This window comes from Cyclopterus lumpus, chromosome 6, assembly GCF_009769545.1.
Source record: "Cyclopterus lumpus isolate fCycLum1 chromosome 6, fCycLum1.pri, whole genome shotgun sequence".
NCBI lineage: Eukaryota > Metazoa > Chordata > Actinopteri > Perciformes > Cyclopteridae > Cyclopterus > Cyclopterus lumpus.
In genome coordinates this window covers 21918371-21939975 of record NC_046971.1, presented here as the reverse complement: position 1 = coordinate 21939975, position 21605 = coordinate 21918371, and the positions used below count along the sequence as shown (strand labels likewise).

The 21605-nt window shown below is 43.7% G+C and overlaps 2 protein-coding genes across 2 annotated transcripts; both read right to left on the bottom strand.

Moving 5' to 3' along the window:
• Window positions 1-1489: 1489 nt before the first annotated feature.
• On the bottom strand, window positions 1490-19678 carry LOC117732394 (rho GTPase-activating protein gacV-like). Its single transcript, XM_034535311.1, has 3 exons — window positions 18747-19678; window positions 16113-16267; window positions 1490-1751 (listed from the first exon to the last, which is right to left on the bottom strand). The coding sequence occupies exons 1-3, from the start codon at window positions 18937-18939 to the stop codon at window positions 1602-1604; spliced, it is 498 nt and encodes a 165-aa protein (XP_034391202.1). The 5' UTR covers window positions 18940-19678; the 3' UTR covers window positions 1490-1601.
• LOC117732393 (gastrula zinc finger protein XlCGF8.2DB-like) lies at window positions 14455-15936 on the bottom strand. Its single transcript, XM_034535310.1, has one exon. It carries the CDS (start codon window positions 15723-15725, stop codon window positions 14613-14615), a length of 1113 nt encoding a protein of 370 aa, XP_034391201.1. The 5' UTR covers window positions 15726-15936; the 3' UTR covers window positions 14455-14612.
• Window positions 19679-21605: the final 1927 nt, after the last annotated feature.

Genomic DNA, 21605 nt, shown 5'->3' with positions numbered 1-21605 from the left:
GCTTCAATGACACATATCACTTCACACATGATAGTCGGCCTGTATAAGTAAGTATATTTATTTATTACCTTCTGAAATAGTATATTCCAGAAAGAAAGAGCGCGTTAAAACCGGATGTGTAAGTAACTCAGTCAAGTAGCCACAAGAGCTCCGCCCCCAGGGCTACTTCAGCACTGCAGGTGCTAAAAGAAAATCCAAATCAACTCTACATGTTTCATTGGAAATCTAATCAATTCATAAGAAAGATGTTACTGTGCAAACTGGATAATGTCTCAAAATTGGTGTTCCCTAAAAATGGCAATAGTCAAACTCCTATTCCACATTTAGAGTGAACAGTAAAGGTTTGAATCTGAGCTCTGACGATAACAACCAGCTATCATCACAACACATATGCAGAAAATAATCACAGACGGCTTTTTAAAACTGTAACAGGGTTTATTTACCTTAACAATACTCATGAAATTCAATAAGATTATAGATCAAGACGTCAACAAATGTATTACACAATCACAAGTATACTCCCTAACAACATCAAGCAATAACCGGGCGAGGGGTGTGTGTGTTAGTTAGAAATTAAGAAACTGAATAAGAAGAAAGCACTCAAAACAAGGCAGATTCTCACTGCAGCAGTAAAGTACAGTAACTGTAATTGTATCACAAAAACCGCGGCACTGGACCGATAACTGATGAAATACAGTCTGCTCAATCTCAGAAACTGAGGTTGCATCTATACAATTCACGTGGATGACACAATTTGATATCAAAACGCCGAATTTGGTTGAAGAGCGACATGTTTGCAGCTATGTAACATGTGTCTATTTAAATGACTTCTCCGTGTAAAAGATATTTTACAGACTGAGCAGCTGAAAGGTTTCTCTCCTGTATGAGTCATCATGTGAGTATTTAAAGTTTCCTTATGTGCAAAAGATGTTTTACACTCTGAGCAGTTGAAAGGTTTCTCTCTTGTGTGAATTAACATGTGTCGATTTAAAGCTCCCCTCCGTGTAAAAGATTTATTACACTCTGAGCAGCTAAAATATTTCTGTCCTGTGTGAGCTAACATGTGTCTATTTAAAGTTCCCGTATGTGTAAAAGATGCTTTACAGACTGAGCAGCTGAATGGTTTCTCTCCTGTGTAAGTTAACATGTGACTATTTAAAGTTCCCTTGTTTACAAAGAATGCTTTACAGACTGAGCAGCTTAACGGTTTCTCTCCTGTGTGAGTTAACATGTGTCTCTTCAGATTTGACTTGCGCTTAAAGCTTTGATCACACACTGAGCAATTGAATGTTTTCTCGCTTGTGTGGATTCTCATGCGTTTCTTCAAATCTCCCTTGAGGTGAAATATTTCCCCACATTCAGAGCAGCTTAATGGTTTCTCACCAGAACTACATTTTGAATCACTGACATAAACTTCATCATTATTCAGAGAGTTAAAACCTGATTGAGGTTCTCTGATCTCCTTCCAATCATCACAGTGATCAGTATCTGAGTTCCTGTCTGGTTCTGGTCCTCCACAATCTGCTCCATCAGCATCTGTTTCCATATTTCCAGTTTGTCTTTGATAAAGCTGTGAGGAATGAGCTTCCTCTTCCTCATCTTCACTCTTCACTCTTCACAGGAGTGAATGAGAACGTGAACCCAGCCTCCTCCAGCCCTGGAAGGTGCTCTCCCTCCTGACTGGTCCAAAGTTCTTCCTGGTCTTCTTTAATGCGTGTGGGCTCTGGGTCCTCCTGGTCCTCCTGGTCCTCCTGTTCCTCTTTAATGTGTGGATTCTCCTGGTCCTCCTGTTCCTCTTTAATGTGTGGGGGCTTTGGGTCCTCCTAGTCCAGACTGGAGCTCCACACCTGTTGCTCAGAGGGAACCTCTTGTTGAAGCACCAACAGCTGCTGGACGTCTGTGGAGAATAATAAAATACATTAATACGTCTTAGAAATTTCATATTAAACCGTTTATTATTCAAGAGTTTCATCACTGAAAAAACAGTGAATTCGTTGTCAATGAGAGAAGCATGACCTCTAAATAAAAATGCTGCTGCTGTCCTTTTATTTATACATAAAGCAATATAATAAAGCCTTGACTGCAGAAAAGGAGCAACCAGTCCTCCCATCAGGGACGTTCCAGTGAAGCAAACAAACACACCTTGAAGCTGGAGAGCAGAAGATCTGAGCAAGCAAAACTAAATCTGAGTACATGAATACAGTTTGAGCACAAATCCAAGATCAAGCCGGGACTATTGGGGTATGATGACAGGGTTTTGAGGCAGAGGAGGAAAAAACTCTGAAGTGAAATCAATAAGTCATGATTTGAAATGACAAGAACACAGAAAGAAGAAAAACTGTCATCTGAAAAGTACAACAAGTACCTGAGATGTAGTACAGTACAAAGTACAACAAGTACCTGAGATGTACACTTGAACAATAAACTGGATCAGACTCATCACTTTACAAAGAGGGACAGCGCAGACCATCTGCTGAGGAGAAATATTTCTTGGACCTTCTTTGACTCTGTGGTGGCATCAGCCATCTTTTATGGAGTGGTCTGCTGGAGCAGCAGCATCTCCACAGCTGACAGGAAGAGACTGAACTAACTGGTAAAGAAGGCCAGCGGTGTGCTGGTGTCCACTGGGTACGGTGGAGGCGGTCCTCTTTCAATAGTTATATTGATTCTGTCTGTATAGATAATATTCAGTTATTGTCGATTATTTAAATTATTGTATTTTTACTATATCTTGTGTGTACTTTACCCCGTTTGCGGCTGTAATCCTGTACAGGGAGGTGGGGGAGTACGTGTCAGCCTGCAGGTGTGTGCACGGTGTAAGGTTCCTCGACTTCCTCCGCCCGGCCTCCTACGCCCTCTACCGGTCACACACCTGGTCGGACATCTCTCTGGACTTGGTCAAAGGGCTTCCTCGGTCCGAGGAGGGTACTGTACAGTAGATATGTACCTCTGAGATGTAGTACAGTAAAAAGTACAATATGTACCTCTGTGATGTATCATAGTAAAACGTATGAACGTGTTTAAATACTGCAGTACAGTACCTGTAACTCTACCTCAGTACATGGTGTGAATACTTCCTCCATAACTGGTTCCATTAGTTTAAAGTGATAAAGAAACAAAGAGAACCAACCTGCTCTTTGTATCCGGACAGCGTCCAGTAGTTTCCGGTGTCGCTCGTTCTCCTCTTTTGAACTAGAAAGTTCCTCCTCGTATTCTGCTATCGTTCTTTCCAAAAGACCAAATATCTCTTCAGCAGCAGCAGTTAGTCGCTGGTTGACTAAACATCTCAGCTTTTGGACTTTAGACATTTTCAGAAAACGTTTCCTCCAGGCAACGTTAAAACCGCTTCGCTCACTCGGCCCTGCTCGGTATCGCTCGGGTCCGTCTTCCTCCTGCTGAAACGCTGGCGTCATGAGCTCCACATGACACCAGGAGACAATCCCGACGTTTTCAATGAAGCGGAACAACACAGAGTCCACTCAGACAGGTTCACGTGGACATTGTGGGTCGATGAAACACACCGTTTAGTCTCTATGACGAGTCACTGCGACTCGCGCTGTGTGGCCGAATTCCGTCTCCGGCTACTTCCTCCTAGCACGTGACGCTAGCTTCGCGAGTCTGAGGTTAAACTTTGTACAAAGTCCACTTCAACAAGTGTGTCCACACATCCGGACTCTGGTGGGTGCTTCCGGTTGTATCTGACGAACTGTGTGGCTAAAAGAGTTGGACTGAAACTCCAGCGGACTGCGCATGTCTTTGGTGGACGGGTTCCGGTACGACGACTTCTTCTTTGGTTTTACGGCAGTTGGCAACCTCGATGTTGCATTACTGCCCCCTTCAGGATGTATTCTCCCCCGGTCCGTTGTTTTTCTTCTTCATTTTAGGCTTTATGGCGGATGGCATCCAACAAAAGGTGCATTACCGCCATCTACTGTATTGGGGTGTGGACCAGAGTAAACTATCCCTATTTAAAAATATATATATATACATAGTTTTTTTTAATGTATAGAAATACATATATATAGTTTTTTTAATTATTATTATTATTATAATGTTATATATATACAAAATATATAATTAAACCTAACCTATATCCTTCCACTCAAACCTGTTTCTTTCAAATTTTACCTTTCCTGACCCCAAGGTTAATTGATCTCTTAATTGTATTTCCTCTACTTACAGCTTCCTCTTCAGCCTGTCTCTCTCAACTATGAATTTATGGCAATGGAAAATGATATGCTCTACAGCAGGGGTCGATATTTTGTGGCCCCCTACTTGACATCAAAGTTTAGTGTTAGTGCGGCCCGCGCGTTTTTCTCACACGCACGATTTTCGGACAGTCCACGAAACCCCCTCCGGAGAACGGCCGGTGGTACGGTTTAAGAAGCGACCGTGTTAACTGGCGACTCTGAACCAACGCGTCCGTTGTTGTCGTAGTTAGACAGCTGTTGAAAATAGGAAGAGAACATGTAGCTGCCCTCGTGAATGCCGCATTGTTTAATTTGTATAGTATATATTATTATGTATATGAGAGGGGTTGATACTTCATTACAAAATTAAACCAAGCGGCATTCACGAGGACCGCTATATGTGAAAAGTCGCCAGTTAAACCGTAACCAGAATCAGAAACCGTTTATTGCCAGGAATGTTTACACAAACAAGGAATTTTTTTTGGCGGAAGGTGCAACATTAGACATGACAAACAACAATCAACGCAACAGCAACAGTGCAATGTGTGTATTAAGTATAAGATAAGATAAAGTGCTCGGACAACAAATAACATTAAAGTGTTTAGGTGTGTGTTTCAAGTGACATGTGTGTTTAAGTTAAAGTGTATGTTACATGTGACGTGTGTTTAAGTTAAAGTGCATGTTAAAGTGACATGTGTGTGGAGGAGGAGGAGGAGGAGGAGAGAGGAAGGAGGAGGAGCCTGAGGAGGGAAGAAGAAGGAGGAGAGAGGAGGAGGAGGAGGAGGAGGAGAAAGAGGAAGAGGAAGGAGGAAGAAGAGGAGGTAGTCCTGGGGGTGACAAAGTCAGTCAGTGGGGGACCCGGGCTCCATTGATGAGCCCGACTGCCGACGGAAAAAAACTTTTGGTGTGGCAGGAGGTCTTTGTCCTGATGGACCGCAGCCTCCTACCAGAGGGGAGGGACTCGAACAGGTTGTGTCCAGGGTGGGAGGGGTCAGTGACAATCTTTCTGGCCCACTTCAGTGACCTAGAAGTGAACAGGACCTGGAGGGATGGCAGATTGCAGCCAATAACCCTCTCGGCCGAGCGGATGATGCGCTGCAGCCTGCACTTGTCTTTGGCCGTGGCTGCAGGGTGCCAGACGGTGATGGAGGAGCAGATGATGGACTCAACGATGGCAGTGTAGAAGTGCACCATCATTTTCCCTGGCATGTTGAATTTCCACAGCTGCCTCAGGAAGAACATCCTCTGCTGGGCCTTCTTGGTGATGGAGCTGATGTTCAGCTCCCACTTGAGGTCCTGGGTAATGATGGAGCCCAGGAAGCGGAAGGACTCCACAGCGTCGACAGGGGAGTCACACAGGATGAGAGGGGCGGGTGGGGCTGCATTCTTCCTGTAATCCACAACCATCTCCACTGTCTTCAGAGCGTTGAGCTCCAGGTTGTTCTGGCTGCACCAGGTCACCAGGTGGTCAGTCTCCCACCTGTAGGCGGACTCATCCCCACCAGAGATGAGTCCAATGAGGGTGGTGTCATCCGCGAACTTCAGGAGCTTGACGGACTGGTGACTGGAGGTGCAGCTGTTGGTATAAAGGGAGAAAAGCAGAGGGGAAAGAACACAGCCTTGGGGAGAACCTGTGCTGGTGGTCCGGGAACCTGAGACGTGTTTCCCCAGTCTCACGTGCTGCTTCCTGTCGGTCAGGAAGTCTGTGATCCACCTGCAGGTGGAGTCGGGCATGTGCAGCTGGGAGAGCTTGTCCTGCAGCAGGGACGGGATGATAGTGTTGAAAGCAGAGCGGAAGTCCACGAACAGTATCCTGGCGTAGGTTCCTGGGGAGTCCAGATGCTGGAGGATGTGCTACCTGCAAGCCAAAATCTCTGACCACCGACAGTTGCTTTTAGAAGTATTTCCTGGTACTAAATTACGCCCTAAACATCATTATCTTGAACATTATCCTGTGCTAATCAAGAAATTTGGTCCAGTAATTGATTTCTGGACAATAAGATTCGAGGCTAAACATTCTTTCTTTAAAAGGGTCAATCGTGATGCTTGCAATTTCAAAAATATTCTGCACACTCTGGCCACAAGACATCAACTGATGTTGGCATATTATTTGGAAATGCCAACTATTTTCAAGCCAAATATTGAGACTGGGCGAGTTTCAGTTGTGTCCGTAGGCATCTTAGATGTTGCTATCAGAGAGGCTATATGGAATAGGTTTACAGGTCTGGACTCTATTTCCCTCACCTCCATTGCTTACTTGAATGGGACTAAATATTCAAAAGGAATGATGCTTTCAGTTGGACAAACAAGTGGACTGCCGGATTTTGGAAGAATACTGGAGATCGGTGTAGTGGATGGTTGCATATCATTCATTATAGAACTATTCACAGCGGCCTATGTGGAGCATCTCCGGTGTTACCAGCTTGCCAAAAGAGACCCTGCAGTAACTGTGGTTGTTGATCCTGACAATCTGAATCACTACCTCCCCCTTGCTGCATACCCTGTTGAAGGAAAGCTGCTCATCACCCCAAGAACATTCATGTTACATTAAGGTAATATTTGGTTTGAGAGGGTTGTCGTACATGTATACACCGGATAATGGCTGCTTATCCAATGAAATCACATACACTTTACTGCAGAACATGCTCTTCTTTTATTGTACAATTTCATGCAACCTAGCCTCTGCTGTTTACAATTTATTTCCTGTTTTTAATATGAAGTGTTTTCTTTTTTGTTCTCTGTTTCAGCTATTGGATCCTCTTCAACAATGCTGCTTCGCGTTATTGTCTCACCCCAGGAGATAAGGCGCGTCACCCTAGAGAATGTCCCCCTGTCAGTCAACGACTTGTGTACGGTACTAGGCAGCACTCTGGGTCTCAAAGGGGACTTCATCTTACAATTTGAAGATCCAGAATTTGGCAATGAGCTATGTAATTTGATGGACATTAAGGACCTACCTACAGAAAGAGCCACACTGAAAGTTGTGTTCACAGTTTCTCAACCAGTTTTGGACTCCACATTGGACGCTGTAAGCGTTGCTTCTCCGAGTAGCTTTAATTCTACAGACTGGCCGGATTTCTTTTTTATTCCTGATTTTTCCCCCATGATGTAGAATTTAAGCTGAGGGTAATGGCAAATGAAGCCTATGCTAAGGATGGAACTGCAATTGTCCTCTCAAAGGGTGTGAAGAGTGAAATACTGGACAGACTAGCTGATATCATATCCAACATCACTGCGTATCCCAATAAAGACAATTATGAAAGTGTAGCAAAAGCCCTTGTTACAAAGCATCCTTGTCTCAGGGAGCCAGGGTCTACTCAGGGATGGTATTGCTGGGTATTCAGCTTGAGATTCAAAATGGGAAATTACCGTCAGCAAATGATGGCAGCTGGTTGCCCGGAAGTCCTTGTTAATAAAAGAAAAAGAGGAGAGGGAAAGAGCAAGCCAGTCAAGAAGTCAAAAAAGGGAGGGATACATTACTTGCCAGAGCCACCTGAGGGACAAACTGCTGATAAATCGGAGAAGGATCGTGAGACCATGCTGCTGGAAGTGCAGAAAAAAGACTGATACCCCACTCCTAGATGATGCCATGAATGCAACATTCTCACTACGGAGAAAAGAAATAATTGGTGATGAGCCACTCATCTCGGCAGTCATGGACAGATGGCCTGCATTGTTCACTGAGAGACAGGTAAATCAGCCAACTAAGTATAGCATAGAATTCCTGTATTTTGTTACTTGAACATTGATATTGTCAGAAAGCGTGTACTCTTTTGCAATAATCATATTTGGGATTTTTTTTCTTCCTGTAGCTCCTTGCTGTTGTTATTTTCCCTCACTCATACATTTTTCTCTGCGTTTTGTCATCCATCTGTTTCAGCTAAGTGCAGAGTTCAGCAGGATCATCACAAAGGACCTGCTGAATTCTTTTCTGGATGGGCTAGATGCCTCGGTGCCAAGCTTTCTACAGCTGTATAAAGATGTTGCATCGAGCAAGAGATTGCGTCTGAGCGGTGTTCTGCAGTGTCTGCAAAAGGAGGTATTTAAAAAAAGTTTCTTGTTAATGTGTACTATTATGATCATAGCTTTGGTATCGCATTCATCTACTCTTGCCTGTTTTTGTAGGACTCAAATCAAGATCGAAGAACAGCTGCCCTGCTTGGCCTCTCGTGCTATCTTTCAGAGGATTCCTCCGACATAATCCGGATGTGTGATGTAAGACACTGACTATTTACACATTTACTACACTGAATTGTTGTAATGCGACACTGGTCAAATTGTTCATGTTCATTTTACCCTAAAGCCACACTCATTTTTACAGAAATGTTGTAAAATTGCAAACTACCTTTTTCAATAGTCTCCTTTACCTTGTTTGTTTTAGGGGTAATGAGGACTCTAAGCGGAAAGTCGCCACTATAGTGCCCAAAGTATCCAACATCTGTCCATTAACTGCACGCGAGTCAATATAGTTCTTTTTCAGGGGCCGGTTTCGCAGGGCAAGGACTGACATACGAAAGTCAGCACTAATCAATGACACAGTCGCTCCAGAGTCTACTAATATGGACACTTCAGTGCCTTTAACCAACCCTCTAACATAGGAGGTAGGGTGGTCCACACTGTCCATTCCAGCAATATTCTCAGATATCGGCGGCTGGAAGGAGCCCTCATGTTGGGTGGCGGTTGTCAGGGCCTCGACACCAGCTACTGACCGTTTCCCTGACGATCTTGTTGCTGTGGCAGGAAACACACTCCACGCCTCCTTGGCTCCTCCTTCTGCCAGGCCCGCCACCCAGGACTGGGGTTCCTGCCTCCCGGCCGCCTGAGAGGGGGCGACAACCCTGCATCCTGAGGCCGGCTACGTGATTGATAGTCTCCTTGAGGCCAGACAGGCCCACGGTCAGGAGAGCGGCCCCGGGGCACTTTTGAGCTGCAGCTACAACGTCCTCCGGAGGGCGAGCGGGACCCCTGTCCCCTCTGGTTTGAACTACAGGCCTTCAGCCTCTGATTCTCCTCATAGATATCCTTTATCCCTCTCCTCATAAAAGACATCTCTTCTGTCAATTTATCGACTGCTTTCTGCCGTGTATTATCAGTCGATACTGACTGCACAGACAGATCGTCCCCCAGTCTATGGGTGGCCGTATAGTTACTCCCTGGCATTTTCACACCGCTCCGCGATAATCAGAGCCTTTTCCAACTGCGGTCAAGCCAGCCTTCACTTCGAAAAACACAGTCAAGTCAGCCCGCACGTTTTTTTTCAGTACACGTATATACTAGGCATTACGGTACGAGCGTGTAAAACTGACTTCAAAATAAGAGCAAACTTCCGGTGAACGTGATACGATGAAATACGCCTTTAAATACAGATACAGTAATAGATTAAACTAATCATGAATTTTATGAATGATGAATAGAAAACAATAGGAAGGTAACTCTTCCAATATTGGGACATTTTGATTTTGAATTTCAAAATAAAAGATATAGAAAATCCCATTCATGAGCAAACGTATCTCTAATTTCGGACTAGATTTAGAAGTAAATGGTGCATAGTTAAAAACTAATTTCACTTCTGATTCATAGTAAACCATCTCAGGATGTCCCTCAGAGACAATCAGGACATTCTGATGTTTCATTTTAAAATGAGAGCCTGTCAAAATCTCCTTTCTGAGCTGACTTCAAATAAATTCACGAAGCAAGTTATGTCTAATTTCAGATTGAGATTTAAAGAAAACAGCACATTGATAATTGAAAACAATTGAATTGAATATAAATATTACTATTTAATCGAATAAAATAATATGCATATACTATGCATCAGAAGTGGAATGAGTTCATAACTATGGGTCATTCCTTTTTAAATATTATCTAAAGTTAGCCATAAATGGTCTCGTGAACTTATTTGAAGTCAGCTCAGAAAGGAGATTTTGACAGGCTCTCATCTTGAAATGAAACATCAGAATGTCCTGATTGTCTCTGAGGGACATCCTGAGATGGTCTACTATGCATCAGAAGTGGAATGATTTCATAACTATGGGTCATTCTTTTTTAAATATTATCTAAAGTTAGCCATAAATGGTCTCGTGAACTGAATTTAAGTAAGCGCAGAAAGGAGATTTTGACAGGCTCTCATCTTGAAATGAAACATCAGAATGTCCTGATTGTCTCTGAGGGACATCGTGAGATGGTCTACTATGCATCAGAAGTGGAATGAGTTCATAACTATGGGCCATTCCTTTTTAAATATTATCTAAAGTTAGCCATAAATGGTCTCGTGAAAATCTCCTTTCTGAGCTGACTTCAAATAAGTTCACGAGACCATTTATGGCTAACTTTAGATAATATTTAAAAAGGAATGACCCATAGTTATGAACTCATTCCACTTCTGATGCATAGTATATGCATATTATTTTATTCGATTAAATAGTAATATTTATATTCAATTCAATTGTTTTCAATTATCAATGTGCTGTTTTCTTTAAATCTCAATCTGAAATTAGACATAACTTGCTTCGTGAATTTATTTGAAGTCAGCTCAGAAAGGAGATTTTGACAGGCTCTCATTTTAAAATGAAACATCAGAATGTCCTGATTGTCTCTGAGGGACATCCTGAGATGGTTTACTATGAATCAGAAGTGAAATTAGTTTTTAACTATGCACCATTTACTTCTAAATCTAGTCCGAAATTAGAGATACGTTTGCTCATGAATGGGATTTTCTATATCTTTTATTTTGAAATTCAAAATCAAAATGTCCCAATATTGGAAGAGTTACCTTCCTATTGTTTTCTATTCATCATTCATAAAATTCATGATTAGTTTAATCTATTACTGTATCTGTATTTAAAGGCGTATTTCATCGTATCACGTTCACCGGAAGTTTGCTCTTATTTTGAAGTCAGTTTTACACGCTCGTACCGTAATGCCTAGTATATACGTGTACTGAAAAAAACCGTGCGGGCTGACTTGACTGTGTTTTTCGAAGTGGAGGCTGGCTTGACCGCAGTCTTTTCCAGATCAGTGGCGCCCTGCTCCGGGCATTTGGATCTCTAAGCAGCATCCAAACCGGCAAGGAAGCGTTGAAACTTCTCCTCCCGCTGCGCTACAATCCCATAGTCCGGGAACGCCTCCAAGACCAGTCGGCTCACGTCGGCGGCATATACCTCCAAGCTCTCGCCCGGAGGACGCACACGAGCCGCCAGGCTGCCTCTGAAGCGGTCCATAAACTGTCTCTGTCCAAATGCCACGCCGAGTCTCTCTTTAACAGCAGCATAATCCGACTTCACTGCGTCCGGAAGGCTGTCCCACAGTAGAAAAGCCGACTTGCTCAGGCGGGTGGGCAGAAGTCTCACCAGCTCATCTTCGTAATCGCCGCTGCTCCCCACTGACGCTCTGACGGCAACCTCCAGCTGTCTCACCCAGCCGAGAAAACGTTGGCCACCGTCGCCAGAAAAAGGAGCCGGCAGGTTCACCTGAATATCCCTGCTGGCTGACCGTCTGCCGAACCCTGAGCTGGGCTTTAACGGGTCTTCATCTCCAATCCACATCTTGTACTTGAACGAGCGGCGTGCCTATGAAGTGCCGCGGAGTTACCTGCACACTCACAGTCGCCGACGTGTAAAATATTTGTAGCTGTCCGTAGTCGGTGCATAAGAAACACCGCTGACACCAAAGACATATCATCTCCAACACCAAAACACATGAGACAGTCTGTTACAATATTCTCCGAACACAGCTTCTCCAGGAACTGCGTCTGGATGACGGCCGCTTTCAGACGATCAACTTATCCTCCATAGTTTCTGATTCAACAACAGCGTGACGTCAGTGATGTCAGACGGAGCATCTCACTGCTGATTGGCTGTAACGTCACAGCCTCACACGCTTTTTTCGTCTGAGTTAAAAAATTCAGCTTGCGCGACTGAGGCGCAGTTTTTGGCTCGCGTCATTCACGCGCCCGACGGAAATGACGCGTTAATCACATCCATACGGTATTAAAAAACATCACCAGTTCTCCCATTATGAATTCCTCCATCAGGTCTATGTCAGCGGTACACTAAGGTTGAAGTGACTGCTGCTTCATGTTTTTCAGTATTTACATACTAATAAGGTAAATACCTTTATTACTTACTAATCAGAAGAAAAGTCAATGTTGTATACATGAAGCTTTTTGAATTGCAGCTGACTTGTAGTGCAGCATTGGTTTCATGTTTGTGAATGAAAGCACTGTTGAGTATTTAAAAAGTCTGAAATTAATGAATTGTTATGCATGTTGTATTACATTGTGTCCTTACAGTGCACTTTTTGTTTTTTAATTGTCTGTAAAAGGGAATATTCCTAACTAGTTGTGTTGTGCACACTGTGATATTCTTTACTATCTCAGGTTCGAACTGCACCATCTATTCATTAAATACATTTGAGAAGATGAACATGTTTCTTGATTTGGGTTGTGGCTTGTCATTCAGGGGTGATGGGGGTCCCAGCCAGACCAGTGGAGAACCACTGCCACAGTTTAGGGCATAGCTAAACTCTGCACCAGGCTGTTGTGACTCAAAAAACACTTGCTGCTTTAAACCCATCATTTTGTATAAAAACTGATGTGGACTTCATCTTGCTGTTTAGCGTTATAACTCTTGAAACAGCTCAATACTATTTTTAACCCTGATGTGTGCACAAAGAAAGCGTTTTAGCTCATTAACACTTATGTCACTTTTGCTTATCAGCACATCTATGAAAGAACCAGCTTCTTGCAAACCTTCATCTATTTGTTTACAAAGACTGCTGTATGACATGTCAGATCCGAGATCAGAGATGGTAAATTCTAAAATGTTCTATCTAGTCTTCCGAATACTGAAACTGGATGGTTGTAGTCAGGATGAGGTGGAGTTTCGCATCACTTGGTTAGTTGCTATATCTCTCATCTCAGAAGGTGTAGCCTGTATAGCTCCAACCCCTTTGGTGTCTGTGGCCAGCAGGTCACTGAGCATGTCTTGGAGGAGGAGAAGTTGGGACATGCCTCAATCTTCCAGGACTAACAACTTATGTAGGTGAAAACAAGAGCCCAACCACACCAGCACTGTTCAATAGGCGGTCCAACGTTGACTCAACAACAGGAAGCGTGAAACAAGCGTCACTTCTGTTGCCCCATGGGATGAACTACACACTGACGACAACCAACAATGGAGCAACCACGCTCAGGGCAACCATTTCCTCAGTTAGGATGATGTGGCCTCAGAAGAACAATGTGTTGTTTAATATTTCTATCCTGCATCAAACCAATTGTGTTGATGTGTCAATGTGAATTGTTGAATATAACTTGAAAACTGATTATGTTGATCAAGAGTATTATCAAAAGAGAGGAATGTAATGGACATGTTATATTCTTAGTTGTATTTTATTATTCTATTACAATTACAACAGATTACTTGAACAGCTTCATTATTCTATTTAAGTGAACTGGTTTATAAATCTATGTGTATACTATCTTCTCCTGCAGTGGGGGGCTGGGGGATTATGAAGCAAATGGCATACTAATCAATAACTTGTGAGGACAGGTCATACATTAAGGGCAGGGCGAAGGCCTCTGGATGTTTTGACTCCCAGTCTGACCCAGTCCCTTTGTTTGCTTCAGTCTAAGACCACATGTCCCTTTGCAACCCCCACCTTTCCTCTCTGTGGATATTTGCCTCGTGAATGGTCTCTTCAGTGTATCCTTACACTGACTCAGTGACTCTGAGAATGCAGAGAATAAAAGATCTTAAAGACAAGTTCTGGTATTATGATATTCTTTATTTTATCTTAAAAGGACTCAACACCGGGTACGGTCAAATTTGACGTCACACATGTTAACCTAAACTAGCATTAGCTAGCTTATAGCCACCAGCTTCAATGACACATATCACTTCACACTTGATGTTAACACATCATTTTATATAATGATAATCGGCCTGTATAAGTAAGTATATTTATTTCTTACCTTCTGAAATAGTATATTCCAGAAAGAAAGAGCGCGTTAAAACCAGATGTGTAAGTAACTCAGTCAGGAGAGTGTTCCCATAACTCTCCACAAGAGCTCTGCCACCAGGGCTACTTCAGCACTGCAGGTCCTAAAAGAAAACCCAAATCAACTCTACATATGTTTCATTAGAAATCTAATCAATTCATAAGAAAGATTTTAATGTGCAAACTGGATAATGTGATAATCTGAGCTCTGACGATAACAACCAGCTATCATCACAACAAATGTCGAAAATCATCACAGAAACTGATCTCTAAAACTATAACAGTTTATTTACCTTAAAAATACTCATAATATTCAATAATATTTTAGATCAACACTTCAACAACTGTATTACACAATTACAAGTATACTCCCTAACAACATCAAGCAATAACGGGGCGAGGGGTGTGGGTGTGTGTGTGTGTGTGTTAGTTAGAAATGAAGAAACTTGGTTGAAGAGCGACAAGTTTGCAGCTATGTAACATGTGTCTATTTAAATGATCTCTCTGTGTAAAAGACATTTTACAGACTGAGCAGCTGAAAGGTTTCTCTCCTGTGTGAGTTAACATGTGAGTATTTAAACTTCTCTTATGTGTAAAAGACATTTTACAGACTGAGCAGCTGAAAGGTTTCTCTCCTGTGTGAGTTAACATGTGAGTATTTAAACTTCTCTTATGTGTAAAAGATGTTTTACACTCTGAGCAGCTGAAAGGTTTCTCTCCTGTGTGAATTAACATGTGAGTATTTAAAGTTCCACTCTGTGAAAAAGATGTTTTACAGACTGAGCAGCTGAAAGGTTTCTCTCCTGTGTGGGTTAACATGTGAATATTTAAAGTTCTCCTATGTGCAAAAGATGATTTACACTCTGAGCAGCTGAAAGGTTTCTCTCCTGTGTGAATCAACATGTGTCGATTTAAAGCTCCCCTCCGTTTAAAAGATTGCTTACACTCTGAGCAGCTGAAAGGTTTCTCTCCTGTGTGAATCAACATGTGACCCTTTAAAGTTCCACTCTGTGTAAAAGATGTTTTACAGACTGAGCAGCTGAAAGGTTTCTCTCCTGTGTGAATCAACATGTGACCCTTTAAAGTTCCACTCTGTGTAAAAGATGTTTTACAGACTGAGCAGCTGAACGGTTTCTCTCCTGTGTGAGTACACATGTGAGCCTTTAAACTTCCACTATGTGTAAAAGCTGCTTTACAGACTGAGCAGCTGAAAGGTTTCTCTCCTGTGTGAGTTAACATGTGTCTCTTCAGACTTGACTTGCGCTTAAAGCTTTGATCACAAACTGAGCAATTGAATGTTTTCTCACTTGTTTGGCTTCTCATGTGTTTATTCAAAACTCTTTTCCCAAATTCAGAGCAGCTTAATGTTTTTTCACCAGCACTACATTTTGAATCACTGACATAAACTTCATCATTATTCAGAGAGTTAAAACCCGATTGAGGTTCTCTGATCTCCTTCCAATCATCACAGTCATCAGTATCTGAGTTCCTGTCTGGTTCTGGTCCTCCACAATCTGCTCCATCAGCATCTGTTTCCATATTTCCAGTTTGCCTTTGATAAAGCTGTGAGGAATGAGCTTCCTCTTCCTCATCTTCACTCTTCACAGGAGTGAATGAGAACGTGAACCCAGCCTCCTCTAGCCCTGGAAGCTGCTCTCCCTCCTGACTGGTCCAGAGTTCTTCCTGGTCTTCTTTAATGTGTGGGGGTTCTTGGTTCTCCTGTTCCTCTTTAATGTGTGGGGGCTCTGGGTTCTCCTGTTCCTCTTTAATGTGTGAGGGTTCTGGGTCCTCCTGTTCCTCTTTAATGTGTGGGGGCTCTGGGTTCTCCTGTTCCTCTTTAATGTGTGGGTTCTCCTGGTCCTCCTGTTCCTCTTTAATGTGTGGGTTCTCCTGGTCCTCCTGTTCCTCTTTAATGTGTGGGTTCTCCTGGTCCTCCTGTTCCTCTTTAATGTGTGGATTCTCCTGGTTCTCCTGTTCCTCTTTAATGTGTGGGGGCTTTGGGTCCTCCTGGTCCAGACTGGAGCTCCACACCTGTTGCTCAGAGGGAACCTCTTGTTGAAGCACCAACAGCTGCTGGACGTCTGTGGAGAATAATAAAATACATTAATACGTCTTAGAAATCTCATATTAAACAGTTAATTATTCAAGAGGTTAATCACTGAAAAAACAGTTAATTAGTTGTGAATAAGAGAAGTATGACCTCTAAATAAAAATGCGGCTGTGATTAATTGTCCTTTTATTTACAAATAAAGTAATATAATAAAGCCTTGGACTGCAGAAGAGGAGGAACCAGTCCTCCCATCAGGGACGTTCCAGTGAAGCAAACGCACCTTGAAGCTGGAGAGCAGAAGATCTGAGCAAGCAAAACTAAATCTGGTACATGAATACAGTTTGAGCACAAATCCAAGAGCAAGCCGAGACTATTGGAGTGTGAGGACAGGGTTTTGAGGCAGAGGAGGAAAAAACTCTGAAGTGAAATCAATAAGTCATGATTTGAAATGACAAGAACACGGAAAGAAGAAAAACTGTCATCTGAAAAGTACAACAAGTACCTGAGATGTAGTGCAGTACAAAGTACTAGGGCTGCAACAACGAATCGATAAAATCGATTAAAACCGATTAAAATAGTAGGCAACGAATTGCATTATCGATTCGTTGTGTCGCGCGATTATTACGCCACCCAATAAGACGCGGAGATGTATAAGTATAACAAACAAAAATTAAGTTGCGCGCGGAGCGGAGCAACAAAAAATAGCCGGTAGAGCAAAGACCCATAACGTTGTGCGAGAACTAACTTATTTCCCCGGTGGTGAACGGCTGTTTCTACGGAGACAAACCACGGCCCCTTCCCTTCCTGCCCGCCTACTGCTGCTGCTGCTCCGGCAGCGCTGGAAGCGGAAGTTATCGAGACGGAGTCGGTGAAACTCCGAGCTGTGTGAGCCTAGGGATGATGTTGGCCGTTTCTCAATCCAAAGTACGCTGAGTACAGACTTGTGTTCTTTTGGACTCTGGAGTCCAGACCCCAGAGGACGGGAGGACGCAGGATGCTCTTTCTGCAATTGGAACAGCAGCAAACTTGATGACGTCACCACGTCTGCTGTTCTTGCTCATGAGTTTACTCCAATTATTCACTGTAAATTATATATATATATATATATATATATATATATATATATATATATATATATATATATATATATTGTAATTGCAACCCTCAGTTAAACTGATTTAACCTGTGAATTAATAATAAACTCTTTTGTGCTCGTTAGATCCTCCAAACCCGAATGATATTTCATGTGTAACCGCTACGGAGACACCAGAGACGCCAGCGGATCATTTGAAAAAGTCCTACCGACATCAGGCTGTTCTCGGCGGCCACACTGAGTGCTGACTGCCCGGCGCTGCGGCTCACAGGTCCCGCGAGCCGGAACTCAAATCTCCGAAACCGTCGGCGCATATTTTTTATCGGCTGAATCTCGACAAACCGACCACAGATTTGATGCTTAAACTAATAACTTCTCGCCTGAAAACGTCCTAAAATTACATTCCGTGACTCAACAACAGTATTTAGAAACGGTCAACTTTCAGTTGAGTATTTTCTCCTTCCCCATTGTTCCCCATCGCTGGTGCGAAATGCATTGTGGGATATTGGCTATCCAAAGTACGCACAAGTCTCCTCTGATGCATCCTTTGGAAACTGGGCGGATCAAGTCACATCCGGGGATTTTTACCATGCTTTGCGAGAAGTGAACTTTTGAATTGGAACAGTACTTGGGCCGCGACTGATGACGTTTCACAAGTCCACAAGTACGGACAAGAACGCATATTGAGAAATGGCCGTTATGAACCCAAACACCAGGGCGTTAGATGTTCCGACGTTTATGGGATGTCCACAACAAGTATAAAGCCGAACTAGTGGTTATTTATTCCGTGGTGAACGGTGGAAATAAACAGTTTTTATGGAGACAGGCCACGGAGACAAGACAAGCCACGCCCCCTTTTAAGTGAGTCTTATTTATGTACAATTTCTTTTTTCTTTTAAAAATTAGCAGGTGCGGCCTATAGATGGGTGCGCTCTATAGTCCTGAATTTACAGTACCTGTTACCTGTGCATTTTCTGGCACAGTTCTGTTGAATAAAGGGTTGGAAATTAATGCTTTTTTGTTTTTTGTTTTATTATCCGATTCATCGATTAATCGATTAATCGAACAAATAATCAACAGATTAATCGATTATTAAAATAATCGTTAGTTGCAACCCTACAAAGTACAACAAGTACCTGATATGTAGTGCAGTATAAAGTACAATAAGTACCTGAGATGTAGTACAGTACAAATTACAACAAGTACCTGGGTGTTCACTTGAACAATAAACTGGATCACACTCATCACTTCACAAAAAGTACAATATGTACCTCTGCTATGTATCGTAGTAAAACGTATGGACGTGTTTAAATACTGCAGTACAGTACCTGTAACTCTACCTCAGTACATGGTGTGAATACTTCCTCCATAACTGGTTCCATCAGTTTAAAGTGATAAAGAAACAAAGAGAACCAACCTGCTCTTTGTATGCGGAATTCCGGGTTGAACACAGCGTCCAGTAGTTTCCGGTGTCGCTCGTTCTCCTCTTTTGAACTAGAAAGTTCCTCCTCATATTCTGCTATCGTTCTTTCAAACAGATCAAATATCTCTTCAGCAGCCGCAGTTAGTCGCTGGTTGACTAAACATCTCAGCTGTCGGACTTTAGACATTTTCAGAAAACGTTTCCTCCAGACAACTCCGTTAAAAACGCGTCGCTCACTCGGCCCTGTTCGGTATCGCTCGGGTCCGTTCGGGTCCGTCTTCCTCCTGCTGAAACGCTGACGTCATGAGCTCCACAGGACACCAGGAGACAATCCGGACGTTTTCAATGAAGCGGAACAACACAGAGTCCATTCAGACAGGTTCACGTGGACATTGTGGGTCGATGAAACACACCGTTTAGTCTCTATGAAGAGTCACTGCGACTCGCGCTGTGTGGCCGAGTTCCTCTCCGGCTACTTCCTCCTAGCACGCGACGCTAGCTTCGTGAGTCTGAGGTTTAACTTTGTACAAAGTCCACTTCAACAAGTGTGTCCACACATCCGGACTCTGGTGGGTGGTGATGTGTCCTTTCGTGTCGAGCCTTCGAACGTTTGTCGAGTAATCCAGGAAGATCTTTGTGAAGCGCCTATCGAGGCTTGTATCGATGACGTATGTGATGCCGTTCGAAGCCTCGCGAGCCGGCCGTACCACATGACTGATTCAGGAAATGGTTCGTTTTTGGTGCGCGATTCGAAATAAAAAGGGGCAGCGAAACGCAACAGATTCCCCAATCACATTGTGTGGACTTGGGACTTTATTGCGCATTTGTTTTGCAAAGTATTCAAGCTTCTTTTTTTGCGATGGAACCAGCAAGAAAGAGGAAAGAGCACTGTGGAAATGTTGCTCTTGTAACAGGCTCTCATGTGTTTTGGTAACACATGAGTCACTTTGAAGAAGAACAGCGACATCTGGTGGCAGACTGAAATTAAAGCAGCCGTTTGACTGCTTTAATTTAAATTATTAATGTAACCGAGCGTTCTTGGTTTGTGTGAGGCTCACTTATAACCGGTTAATAAACGGAGTCGGGAGATCGGACATGTCGTTCAGCCAAACAGCTTCACTCTCAACTTCAAATTTTTTGTACCCCCACAGTTCAGCTACTTTTCCTCTCTACGGCAACCCCGCAGGGACATATCATCTCCAACACCAACACACATGAGACAGTCGGTTACATATGTCCCCCCCTCAATTAGAAACGTCCCCGTTTCTTAACCAGCAACCGCAAAGAAATTAACACAAATCGAGAGAAGGCAACAAATGAACATAGCCAACCGGATAAACCAAACAATAAATGGCACCTGAAATAGCAAGGTAAACAACGAAATATGACACTGTACGTTTCAGAACAAATATAACAGCTTACACAAGGACTTACATCCCGGATGGCAACCCAACAGTCAAAACAGAACATATTGTTGAAGGTGCGATGGGAAACGCACCACACGACCCCCGTGGGACCGTACAGGGTCAGGCGGCTCTGCCACCCCACCCCCAAGGCCAGTGTCTGACTGTCCCAGCACACGCTGCTTCCCCGCCGAGGGAGGCAGAGAAGCCCCCATTTCAGGAGAAGACGGGAGGGAGGGTGATGTGTCAGCGACAGCCAGTTATGGTAGAGGCAGAGTGTACCGCTTCAATCTATCATGGTGAACCAACTGGGCCCGGTCTAGCGGGTCAAGTGGGTTGACAATCCGGTATGTCAGGGCTGCCTCACCGCCTGAAGCCAGCGCTTGCTCGACCCTGTAGGGGCCCTTCCAATGAGGTGCCAGTTTGGTGCGACTCTCCGTTGGGTTGTTAAGCCACACTAACGCACCCTCTCCATAAGGACGATGGCAACCATCCTCATCATGATACAGCTTCTGTCTCTCATGAGCTTCTGTAGCATGAAGCCTCGCTGCACTGAAGGCTCTGTCCAGTCTCCCCACCAGAGATGGCACATACTCCGGCAGGACTCCAGAGCCCTGAGAAATATCAATCCAGTTAGGAATAAGAACATCAGCTGGAACTCGTGCCTCACGTCCGTGCATGAGGAAGAAAGGGGTAAAACGCGGGCTGGCATGTCTGGATGTGTTGTAGGCAAATGCCACCTGCTTCACATAATCATCCCATTCACCTCCATGCGAAAGCAGCATCTTTGCCAGCTAATCAATCAGAGTCCGGTATAACGCTCCACCATACCGTCTGATTTGGGGTTGTAGGCAGTAGTGCGTGTCTTTTTGATACCTAACCACTTGCAGAGACTCTGAATCACCTCTGCCTCAAATTGTCGGCCTTGGTCGCTGTGCAAGACCTCAGGGATCCCATGCACTAGCACATAGTCATCGAATAGGCAGCGAGCCAGTCTGGTTGGGCAGCGGTAAAAAGGTTAACAAATTTTGTGAAATAGTCCTCCACCACCAATATATATCGGTTCCCCCGTGAAGTTACAGGCAGCTCGAGGATATCTGCAGCCACCCGCTGTAGAGGACGACTAACCTCAGACCCTCCCATGGGAGCCCTCTGCCTGGGAACTGGTGACCTGTGGGTTTGGCAGGCTCTGCACTGCTCACACCATTGTCTAATGTCTCTCAACATGAAAGGCCAATAGTAGGTCTGTCTGGCCTTCTCCCAAACTCGCTCTGCGGAAAAGTGTCCAGCAGCTGCATGGGGGTCCAGCTGAAGCTCGAGAACCAGAGATGAGGGGATCACCACCTGAACGTGCCTCTCCCCTGCTCGAGAGAGTATAGTCCTGCATAACAAACCATCAATGACTGACAGATGGTTGAACTCAGTCCATAGTTTCCTGAGGCAGAGGGAG